Raw genomic sequence first — 12,972 nt, 5'->3', positions numbered from 1 at the left:
TGGGTGCTCTTGCTCATTCGGCAGGGTTGATGTAGGAGTTGAGGCAAGACAAAGAGAGCTCTTGCCTTACTTCATTTTGTGACGCCTAAAGTGCTACCATTTGCGGTAAGGATGTTCTTGTTCTTCACATTGGTTGCGGGAACAGCTTGATCCTTTCTTGATGCCGTTTGTGTTTCTTGCGGATTCGAAGACAGAGATATGAGGCAGAGAGATCCCACCGGGCGTGCCAAATTTGTAAACACGAAAATTCTGTAACGAATGAAACGAGAACACGTGTATAAAGTAGATTTGTATTGACTTGAATTTGTAGGGTTACAATCTCTGTTTATAACTTTCCTTTGATTCAGTCTTCAAATTTGATGTAGATGCATAGGTTGTTGATCCAAGGTGACTTATTCTCGGATGAACAATTAAATGATTGCTTCAAGTTTTGAGCTTGAAAGAATGCTTAGATGGTCTTCGCCTCAAAGTTGCGGCAAAGGTAGTGTTAATGTAGGATTTTGTTGATTCAAGGGTCTTAGCGACTTGATCTTGAATTGAACGTCGTTACAAGTTTTAAGCTTGCATCCAATGTCTTGAAAGAATTGGCATAAGTGCTTGTTGATTCTTCAAGGGAATGCTTCGGCTTTGGTCGAAGGAAAGCTTCAGCTTTAGTTATACATTCTTTGAAAATAGCTTTGGCAACGTATTAGTCTTCAAAGATTTGACAAAGGTTCTCTTTTTGTGAGAATTTCTGCTTTGAACGTAAAAATTGTGACCTTTATGCTTATCTGAGGACATTTTTTTTATTGACTTCTTAAAGGTTGCCTTTGGATGGATTTGACTTTGATTTGTGTCTTGATTCGTCCATGGGAGAATTTAGGCATGTTTTGTGTCTTAATTTCAGCCACTTTCCCTTGCTTGGCTAAAATATATAGGGCTTTATTGCCTATTTTGTGAGCAATCTTCAATTCTTGCTTGTTTTGTGAAGATGCTTTAGCTTTCTTTCCAGTTTTGGGAGCAATTTAGACCCCTTGCCAATTTTAAGGGATATTTCCCCCCTTTTTGCCGAATTTTGGGAATGCTTTTAAGTGTCATTTGCTTGATTTGTGCCATATGTCATTGATGACTTATCCATTTGTGATAAGTCATATGCCACATGGAGCTTTGTGATACATCATTTGTATGCAACGAAATTTACAAGTCATAGAGTTGCAATCCAAGCTGGTGATGGACATTGAAGCTTCAAAACTCTCAACAGTTGGTTGGGAAAGGGAGGACCAATCATGGGTGATGTCCATAAACCTGCTCGATGACCTTAGCCTGAACACCTGAGCCATGTCCAAGACAATTGGAGTCATGGGCCTTATCCTGAAGTTAAATGTGTTGGTCCCTTTGTTCCAGAAAAGAAGAGTAGTTGACAAGACCTTGTACTTGATGGGAATGGTGATATTAGACATTATGATTAGCTCGTAAATGCCATTTGCCATCCACTTCTTCTTTCAACAGATAGGTTCCATCTCGTCCACCCACTTCAACCAAGCTGCATTGGTCATGGAAGAAAAGCTTTTCTTGAAACTTGACCATTTGACATCTGATATGCCATCCTCAGTTTTATAAGGGTTAGAAGTCAACCACTCATTGGTGGACACATTGCTTTCTACGGCAATAGGGACCCTGGAGGTCTAGGCTGGTCCTAGGGAATATGCCTCATCTTCAAGGAAAAAAATTATGAGATTAAGGTTAGCTCGAAGGCGATGAAGGCCGTTGAGATGGTGACGAAGAGTGACGATGCCCTCACTAGACTCACATGCAAGATGTGATTTGGGAGCCATTGCTGAATTCAAAGGGTGGAGAAGGTAGCAGGAACGAAGTCGAGAAAGGATTGAAGATTCGAGAAAATTTGCTAGCACTAGGGATTAAGCTTGTGGAAGGTAATGGCTCAAAATGGGTAAAGTGGAAGTTTTATAACGGACAGGTAATTAACATTAGAAATCGTGGGTTAGTGTAAGAGTTTATTTAGTATGGTGCTAATACCCAATTTCGGCAAGCAATTAATTTTAATCATTATCAAGGTCTTAATTAGCAAACTTAATAATAATTAAAGGAGGCACTGTTTGGGTGGATATTTAATATTGGGCTCAAGGCAATTGAAGGCCCAAGTGTGCAAAAAATCAGAAAGGAATTGGGCTAAGACATGTGGTAGCCCATGATGAATTTAAAACCATTTCTAGCAACTAATAGGTAACATGCCTATGTGAGAAATGACAAGTAATAGAGGGCAGCTCACCCTCAGCAAAAAGCACTTTTCTATGGCATGGGTAATTAATTAACAAGCAAATGATGGCCCATTGTGCTCTGGAAGTGATCACCAAAAGGGAAGGCTTGGACACTCGGGCTAAGAAGTCTACAAAAATAGCAGAGGATGTGAGCAGAAAACTTTCTCTCAACCAATCAAAGAAACAACTCTCAACACACTCAACAGAGAAACTAGAAAGTTTTAGTTTATCCACCTCCTATCTTTTTTCAGTCATATTAGTTTATCCACCTCCTATCTTTTTTCAGTCATAGGTTTACCACATAATGCTTTCTTTTGTTTTTAGAATCTCTGCTACCTTTCCCTTTGTTGTAGTATCGAATCCCTTTAGTAAACCTTGTTTATATTTCCTTTTTCAAATGCCTCAATCTCTGTAAAATACAATGAGAAGTGTCCGCAAGAAAACAGACCTTGCCTGCCAAGATTGTAATCTTGCCTGAGTCTCCTTTATTTGTACTTATATAAAGTAGATTTGTGGTTTATGCCTCTTTCATTAGACTCTATGTCATTTCCAACTACTTTTGTTAAAGTTATATCTATGATTAATCCTGCCAAACTAAACACTCTTGTTTCCTTGTTGTCGACCTAAACTGATAACTAAGAAATTAACTTGAATGACCTTGAACTCCTTTATAAACAAACATATTATATTATGAATAAAAGTCCTTGATCAAAAGGCAAGAAAAGAACTTAGTACAGACTTAACCCATCTGTGAACAATCTTGATAAACCAAGGAGTTAAAGTGACTTATGGCGCAAGTAAACAATTAACTGAATAATCAAGAAAACAATCTGTTAAAGAAAAAAGAACAGTGGCATGCTCAGACTCATGCTAGTTTTGATTGTGAACCTCAAGACATAATAAAAGCCCCACAAAGGCACCATTCAAACTAATAACAAACTTATATTGCAAAAGACCAAGCAACAAAGGCACCATTCAAACTAAGAACAAACTTACATTGCAGAAGACTGAGCAACGAACCTTGCCCGATAGGCAAGATGAGGAGAGTTATGAAGTGGCAAAGCTAGATAGAGGCAAAAGAGGGGGGGGGGGGTGGCCGCCCCTCCGCTCGCCGGAAAACAAGGCTAGGAGTGAGTCCTAAGCTCCTTTGGTTCGGCCGAAAACTAGAAATCAGGAATGGTGGTGCTACGCAGCTCCCCCTGCGCGAAGGGTTTGTCTTCATGAAAAAATAATGAGTTTTTTAAGTAAACGCTATCGTTTTACTTCTCAATTTTTAAAATAAAAAAAATTAAAGTATTGTGGGGGGGGGGGGACCAGTCATTGCCTCGTTTCTCCCCAATCCTTATCACCACCACTTTACCAAACACGCAAATCCCCCATCCTTCCAAAATTTAGGTAAATTTTAATTTTCCAAATTTATATTATTTTAAATCCTAATTGATTATTTAATACGAATTTTGTTTAATTGGTATAGAATTACATAGTAATATCCTAATATGATTATTGGCTATTGATTATTGAAATGAATTCCATGATTATTGAAATGAATTCCATGATTATTGATGAATGAAATTATTGTTTAGGATAAAAATTGAATTCTTAATTATTAACTGATCAATTGAATTATTAACGAATGTATACGATTATTCATATTTATTAATTGAATTGTTGGTTTGATCAGTTATTAATCATATTAGTATAGACTACGCTAGGATTAATAATCTAAGATTTTTTTTTTTCCATTATACAATTGCGAATGGATCAATGGTTGAGTGATAATATAATTGTTTACATTGAGAGAAATGTATTTGCTTTAATTGATAGTGAGGCTATTATGTGACATTTTCAAGACATGAAATCTTCTCGGTAACAATTGTAATTTATTTGTATTGATAAATTAGGAAAGACATTACCATATAAAATGATTTGGTTGTTGCCATTTTTTTGAACTTTGCACTCTATAAGTTCTCCCCTCCCCCCGACCATTCCTAGATTTGCCACTGGTAATATGGTTAGGAAATATGCAGTTTTGGACAAACTGTTAATTAAGGAGGCATTCTCGGTGGGAGAGGCAGCAATTTTCTTTATTGTGCTTTCCATTCTTTACAATGAAGGCGGTGTTCATTCTCCATGTTAGGTGACGCTCTAAATGGTGGTGTAGAAACCAGACTCCTGTATATTTTGAAAAAGAAAGACTCCAAAATTATAGAAATATAGGTAATTATGAAACTCCATAACAAAAAACAACGAATCTCACAATTAACCAACCGATGAGTAGTTGCTAGCAAGAGACATGACAATCAACCCTTTTTAGAAATTGATTTAACATGCTTTGGTTACTTTCATGATTATTTATTCTACCAGTAAAATCAGAAAACAATAATATTTCAAATTAAATTAAAATAGTTAACTACTTTTATGCCACAATTAAGCTATAATACCTAGAGCATCTCTAAGGAGATAACAAATGGGTAGCAATTAGATTTGTTGTTCCTCATAGTACAAACGTTACTCCAATGAAGGTAGCAACCCATTAGCAAACTAAAGAATTCAAAACCGACCTTATAAACATACAAGTCAGTTGCTATTTCTTTAATTTAGCAAATTGGGTCTCGCAATTATATTTTATTTAAAAGGATTGTTGGATTTTGAAAATAAAAGTTGGGCCTTAATCACAAGATAATATGAAGTTAAGATATTAATACTTTAAAATGAAAGAATTTGAAAAGTGAGTTTGAGTAACAAATTTTTAAAGTAGCATAAAAATTTCAAATGAGTTAGCAAACGACACTTTTAAGGAAAAATTTTGCTAACTCCTTACTTCCTTAGAGATGTTCTTACCGGGATTATTGGCTTGGAATCTGATGACGACCCATCCCCTTATGGGCACAGTCAGAGTGTTCTTATGAGGAGGATCAATTAAATTGTAGTACAATGGGTCCTTATCTTGATCAAAATTCCCGAACCGTCGTCCAACAACGTAGAAGTTAAACCCATGCAAACGCTTTGGATGATCAATCCCAGTGACCAAGCTCGTCCCTTGAATAACGCATTCCACAGTTGCACCATAGTCAAAAACTTTACCTTTGTCGCTTTCATTGGTATTTGTAAAATCAATGGGAGGTCTTCACCTGTAAAATTATACACCACAGGTGGAAAATCTGGGAAACCCATTTTGTAAACCCCATGAATATGATAATAATAGGCTTCTAGGATGTCTACTGGTGTGGGGTGTACAAAGCTTATTTGTGTATTAATTTGATACTAGTTAGTTGCATTAAAAAGTGATTAAATGGATTGCCTCCAAGCCTTAATTTTCTAAGAAAAGAAAAATATTAAAATCAACTAGTTCATGTTTCTTTTGCAGGTGGTTGAGCTCCTATAAACTCTATGTATACACCACGTATATCCAATAGACACACACACACTGTATTAGCAAGTTATAATATTTTACCAGTACGGTGTTGAAAGATTGTATTGATTTCAACATTTGAAAGCGTTAACGTTAAATGCATAAGAGGTCTTTAGGAAAAGGAATCATACTAAAAAAAAAAAAAAAAAATTGTTATGGGATGGATGTGTAGTGGATCCCACATCCCTTCAGCCTGATATTCGAAAAATGGGAATTCCTTTCTCACATTTCCATGCAAGTCTTCTCAATATTACACATACACAACTCAATGCAAACAGGATCATTGCACTAGAAAATGGCTCTCAATTATTAGTACTCTTCCAGCATGATGGATAAATATTAAGAAAAACTAATTAAAAGGGTTTAAAAATTTTAAGTTTTAACAATAAGGATAAAATGAATAGCATCATAATTGACCTTTTAATGTAAAAATGTGATTTTTTTGTTAAATTAAAAAATACTGGAAACTTTTCGTTAAAATTCTCTAAATATTATGAGAATATTTATCCTTCGTCCGGAAAGTTTGGTTAGCTTCAATTATTTTAAGGACCTCTAATAGGATATGCAAAATGGTCTGGGTGTTTTACATTGTTTTATGGCCAAAAAAACTTCAATGATGTTTACCAAAAAAAAAAAAAAAAAAAAAAAAAAAAAAGAAAAAAGCTTCAATGATGAGGTGTAAAATGCGCTTCGTAGTCATAAGACATAAATAAAAATGTAGTTTACATCAATTTTTATATTAAATATGACTTTGCAAACAACACCAGTTATATAAATAGAGCATCTCCAATAGAAAGATGCAAATTTAAGATGTAAAATGATTTCCACTCTAATTGGAGATGTAAATTTAGATCTCATTTATTTTTCTCTTTGATTAGTGGACAACCCTTCCTAAAGATTAAAAAAGGATGCAAATGTACAATTTTATTTACATCTTGAGGCAAAGAAAAAAAAAATGTAAAATGCCTGTATCAAGGCATTTTGCATCTCCCATCAAATTTGAAACGCAAAAACCAAATTTATATTCCATTTTACATTTCCAGTGGATATAAATAAAAGTTCTACTCCAATGAGAGGGATATTTAAGATTCCATTTAATTTCATTTCTTTGATTAGTGGGACCCATCACCAAAAAATGTTAAAAAAAAAAAGGAATGTAAATTTTGGGATTCTATTTATTTTTGTTGAAGATGTATATTTTACATTTTGCCATTAGAGAATTTTCCGACCAAAAAAGACATTTGCATCTCCAATCGGAGATTCCCTAAAAGTTATATAGCACTACTTCGTATTAAGGTAAATTTTAGGCCATCTCCAACTGGACTAGCCATAGGGCCATAGGCCAAATGATAGCCATTTTGTACACAAAACCCATCTTCAATGGAAGTTTAGGCCAAAAATTATTAGGATTCACAGGCCAAAATCCAACCATATGGTTAGTGGGCTGACCATTTTTAGCTAGCCAGCCAGCCTCTTCAGTTGGGCATAGCTGGATTTTTTTTAAGACGAAATTAAAAAAAATTAAAAAAATCTAATTTTTTTTTTCTATAAATACCTTAACATTTCTATACCATTTCTCACATGGTTTTCACTCTTCCATACTATCTTACCTTATTTTATTTCAATTATTCACATTTTATTCATCTCAAACACTCTTTTAATACACACCCCTCTCTTACCTCTTCCATTAATCTTTCCTTTAATTTTTTCAGTAATTTTCAAACGGTCACACATTCAAGTGGCACTCAAAATATGTGTGGAAACCTTATTTTGATATGGTAGCTTAATTTAATTAACCAATAAAATTAAAGAACAAACTTAAAATAATAAATTATTAAGGGGGCTAAAAAATAGCCATCTTCAGTTAGAGATGATATATAAATATGGCCTGATATTGTTCATTAAAAAATAATTTCTTACAGATCTATAATCTGGTCGGAGCCTAAACAGAGCCCATTTGGTTGGAGATGGTCTTAGAACATATATTAATAAGAATGTGGTGTAGCACTACTACAAGTCTGCAAATAAGATACATTGATCGAACTACTTAGTAAAGAATCTTTTTTTTTTTTTTTTTTTTTGCAAAAACATAGTATAAAATCACAAATTTATAATGCGTAGATAATACCAAATTAATGCCTCGTAGAACTTTTAATGTTCCTGTAAATTTTCTTACTCTCCCAACCGTAACATTGACTGGTGGGAACTTTTAAATAGTGAATTTTTGACACAAGCAGGCAAGTTATCAGGGGGTGGGCGCATACTTGTCTCATCACTTCCTCCATTCTTAACTAAGAAAACAGTTCCCATGCCCCAACTCATATGTCGATCAAAATGGCAGTGCATGAACCAAACTCCTGTAAAAAAACCTCATGTTAATAATATATATTTCATTAATTAATTATATATTAACACACACACACACACACACACACACACACACACACACATACATACATACATATATATATATATCAGATATTGAAGAGTTTACCTGGATTGTTAGCTATGAATCTAATGGTGGCCCAACCATCCTTAGGAACTGAGAAGGTATTAACTTCAGGTGGATCAAACAAGTTGTAAGTTAATGGATCAGTAACATTATCGAAATTTCCCAGACCAGATCCAATGACATAAAACCTGAATCCATGCAAATGAACTGGATGATTCTCTGCTGAGTCCATAACATTGGTTCCTTGAAATGTTATTTCGACTGTGGCATTATAATCCAGCATCTTCACCTTGGTACCCCGATCAGTAATACTATAATTGTCTGCCTTCAATTCTTCTGCAGTGAAGTTGAATAGATTGGGCGGTTCGTCTGGGAAACTTGCGTCGTAATATCCACTGATGTTCCTGTGACAAATGAAAATTGTTATATCAGGAGAACACAATTGAAGTGATTCGCACTTACGACCTCCATTAAGTAGAGAGGCGATTTATCTGCATAATCTCAACTATATATATATATATATATATATATATATATATATGTATGTATGTATATCATTGTTCTCGTCCAAAAAAAAAGAAAACTGCTCATCAAATGGCACCATTTAATTATGTAGTATACAGTTATATATCATGCTGAAAGTGTGAGAGGTAATAGTACCTGTAGTATGCTTGCAAAACATCAACAGCAGGATTGGCAAAACTGATGTTGTTCAACCCAGAAGAAATCCTATTTCCCTCAGGCCCAGCACATGATCTGTTAGGACAATGCAACATGCCTATGGAAACTGTTACGAACATTCGGGTGGTGACATTCAGTGGAACGTCAATCGAGTGCTCTGCAGATGCCAAACTCCTGAATTGTTTCACAAAGTTGCTCGCAGAACCAATGTCATAAAAACCGGGAATGTTGGTTGGATAGATGGGCGATGACGGAGGAGTGTAGTTGCCATTGTATTGGAATATGGCGCTGGCAATACTTTTGTCAAAGTCATCAGCCTCTCCATCATAATAAGGACTGGCAAACATGTAGTAATGCCCAAGAGATTTGTTTGCTGTGACTAAAACATCCATTGTTTGTCCTGGGGTGATCATTATGTAACTGGAAACTATAGGTTTGACATAAGAACCATCCATACCCACGAGTATGAGATTGTGATCCGCAATGGCGAAGAACATGTCTATGTTTTGCACCGAATTGACTATTCGGAGAAGATAGGTTTTTCCATAATCAACAGACATTCGATATGTCGTTTCTGCAATGCAAAATTACTAGAGATTATTAATTAGTTCTGTGGAAAAAATTCTAGAGATTGTATGTTCTATGTTCAGATTAAATTTGTACCCTTGGAGCATGAGTAAAAGTCTCCTGGTTCGCCGTTGATTACATAAGAATCTGATGACGTTGTAAGTCCGCCAGATTCGAGGGTCTCATCCAGCAATGTCATTACATCATCTTTATACCAGGATGCTGCGTAAGAACAATAGGAGGGGCAAGTACACAGTAAGATGTACGACTTTAATTTATAAAATATAGCTTTGAACTTTAAGCTAACAAAGAAAATCTAAAAATTGCACAAGAGAGAGGATAGTAGAAGATTTTTGCATACCAAATACAATAACCTGTTCTTCATCCGGTTTTGGAAATGGATAACTGGTTCCATTTGCTGGTAAGATGAGAAATGCTCCATGTACAGTGGCCCGAGACCAATCGCTATGAGCATGCCAAAACAATGTACCTTCTTCGGATGAAAGTAGGATTTTGTATGTGAAATTTGTTCCAGGTTGAATAGGGCATTGTGTGATATACTCAGGTCCATCGAACCATGGATTTCTAGGCTGCTTTATCCCATGCCTACAAAATAACATATACAAATTAAAAACCAAAAATCTAATTAATCTTCAGTGAACATCATTTGAAACAAGCACTCTTTCTTAATTACCAGTGCATAGTGACACCATATCTTCCTTGATTGTAAACATTCACATAGACCGTATCTCCCTTTTGAGCTCGGATCACCGGCCCCGGAAAACTGTCGTTTACAGCAAATACACTCTTTGTGCAACATAACTTTGTGAAGTTGGTGTCCTTAAGCTGCAATCACAGATCAAAAACATAAAATAAAATTAAAAATTTCTTTTTATTCAACGATTGTCGCCCATATATAAAATTTGAACTCAGTAATGTGATCATTAGCATGAAAATTCAAATCTTTATAACCTTGTCAACATTTTGTGAATATTTTGTCACAAAGAAGTCGAAAATTAATAAAAGCAAGAACAAAGCAGGGAAATCGACTTACAACAAAGTCATAGGAATGAACGTTTCCTTGAGCCAAGCAGGAAAACACCTGAGTTTGGAGGAGCAAAGTAGACAGAAGAGCTAAGAAGAAGAAGCCGGTTGTTTTGAATAAGCACTCCATTTTCAGAGTGCAATCTCTGCTCTATCTCCTAGAATATTTATGCAGGTGCTTCTTAATTCTTATAACCTTGTTGGGTGGGGTTCTTATACTTTCAAGGAAAACGCTAGGGAGATGGGACACTTGTATTGTGGACCCTATCTCTTTAGGGAAATAACATCACCTACTTCCAAATGGGGTTACAGCGACTCTCTTGTATTGTACACGTAGGCAAATTACCCGCATGGGAAACTTTCTAAAAGTATTGATTCGAACTTATACAGAGCTTCTTTAGTTTTCCCAATGTATTAAAATACCTGAAGCATATTGGGGACGTATAACACATTACATCTCTGGTTGATCGAAAATCTCTTTACTAGACAATTTCAAAGGAAAATAAAATACTCATCTTGGCTGAAAAATGCAAATAATTCTGTAAAATTTCAGTCTTTAATTTGTTTTTATTTCAAATAATTTACATTCTTCTTTGAGGATAAAAATCACATTTGCATCTCACGTAAACATAAATGGGATCCTTACATCTCAAATTTGCACCCCTTCACTAGAAATGCTTTAAATTAATGTATTTGTTTTAATAAAATTTGTCGCAAGCTTCCGGTATTTCTCCATGTGATGAAAGTTTTCCTTTTTCTTCTTCTTATTTTACACTTTTCTTTCATGGCAATTTTGGTATCTTCATTTTAAACCCGCTTTCTTTGACTGTTAGAATCGTTTGTGTGAGAGATTACACTCTTGGTAAAAGCAGAAAATTCCAGAAAAGTATAAATGTAAAAGTTGAAAGTCCAAAGTAACACAACTAAACCAAAAAATTGAAAAGGAGCAAGCCGAAAACAAAAACCAAACAAAAACAAAGGGAAAGAAGGGAATAAAACCGTTTTGAAAGGAAAAAGCGGCTATTGTGTGGGCCCGAAGGATTTATTTCGTTTCGGTATTATCTTGCCGAAAAATTTATTTTAGCCCAAGTTCTAATTTGATTTTTTTTTTTTTCCTCAGAAGTCCTACTTTGATTCATGCACTTCAATTATAGGGCTTTTTGAAATGGATAATAGTTGCATTTTTTGTGGAGAATTCTACATATTTCAGTTTTTGCGATTATAGGGCTTTTTGAAATGGATAATAGTTGCATTCTTTTGTGGAGAATTCTACATGTTTCAGTTTTTGCGATTATAGGGCTTTTTGAAATGGATAATAGTTGCATTCTTTTGTGGAGAATTCACAAATTTCAGTTTTTGCGACTAATATTTAAATTTATAATTTAATAATTGAATTTTTTTTAATTTTTATTTGAAAATCAATCCTAAAATTATTTGAATCGGTAATTGTTTAGTTACCTAAATGTATCAAATAAATGAATTGTTTGTCATAAGTGTGTTACTTGATGTTCATACCGTCAATTTGCTCTACACATTTTTCAACAACATTCTAACAAAGCATGATGCAGCAAGCAATGTCTACACATGCGAGATATAATGAAGCTCTTATTGGAGGATATTTATGTTCGTTCACTAATTGGTGTAACCGTTGCTCCATTGATTCCTCAAATGAGTAAGCCATTCATTTCTCAATTGATTAGGCAATTATTACTCCCTAATGAAATCGGGACATTTTGTACTATGTTAGGATATCCATAGCACTATATAAAGGTGGCTATACATCACATTGTAACAAATGAAATTCTCTAATAAGAATTCCCTCATCCTCTCTCAAATTATTTCCCTCTCCAACACATTATCAGCACTTTTTCTCTTAATGGAATCAAAACCACCAGAAAATAATCTCTCAAAATTCTAGATATTTCTTTTGCGGTCACCCTAGACGCAAAAAAAATTTAGAACTTCCTTACAAGTCATCACAAAAGACTAATTGCAACATAAGAATTCATCGCCAAAATCCATGCCGCTGCAAAATCACTCTATTGCTGCGGTGCAATCCTTTCCCTACCGCTGCAAAAACCTTATGCTGCCATAGTTTTGTCAAGCCGCCGCTGAAGATCTTTCGCGACCAATTTCGTCATAAATGTGCTGACTGGTTTTTCTCATTTTTTAGTGAGTAGGATCATATTTTAGTTTTAAAGTAACTATTTCGTTTCATTATTTCAAGTTCATGACAAACTCATTATTATGTGTTTAAACATCCCATGAAACTGATTATAATATTTTCTTATTACTTGTGTGATTTTTATGTTTATCATATATCCTTTTTTTATTTTTATTTTTTGCAATTTGCAAAACCGTCACGATAAAAAACATCAACATGACGCATGAACCCACTTAAATCTAATTTTGTGCATTATAAATCCAAAATGGTTGAGTGTGATTTTTTATTTTTTTTCGTTATAAATATGTGTGTATCATATGGAGGATCAAAATGATGTCCCAATCTCCATTGCCAAAAAATCCTAGCAACTTTATTGGTAATTGACTTCCGGAAG

At 34.7% G+C, this 12,972-nt stretch overlaps 1 protein-coding gene across 1 annotated transcript; it reads right to left on the bottom strand.

The window, feature by feature from the left end:
• Nucleotides 1-7,546: 7,546 nt before the first annotated feature.
• On the bottom strand, nt 7,547-10,584 carry LOC103931967 (laccase-14-like). Its single transcript, XM_009341497.3, has 7 exons — nt 10,425-10,584; nt 10,065-10,216; nt 9,732-9,976; nt 9,467-9,592; nt 8,783-9,377; nt 8,165-8,526; nt 7,547-8,027 (listed from the first exon to the last, which is right to left on the bottom strand). Exons 1-7 carry the CDS (start codon nt 10,542-10,544, stop codon nt 7,843-7,845), a joined length of 1,785 nt encoding a protein of 594 aa, XP_009339772.1. The 5' UTR covers nt 10,545-10,584; the 3' UTR covers nt 7,547-7,842.
• Nucleotides 10,585-12,972: the final 2,388 nt, after the last annotated feature.

This window comes from the organism of the source record quoted next, unplaced genomic scaffold (genome assembly GCF_019419815.1).
Source record: "Pyrus x bretschneideri cultivar Hongxiangsu unplaced genomic scaffold, Pyrus_bretschneideri_v1 Contig49, whole genome shotgun sequence".
In the NCBI taxonomy this organism is placed as follows: Eukaryota; Viridiplantae; Streptophyta; class Magnoliopsida; order Rosales; family Rosaceae; genus Pyrus; species Pyrus x bretschneideri.
The sequence above is the reverse complement of the archived record's forward strand: the minus strand, read 5'-3'. Positions and strand labels throughout refer to the sequence as shown.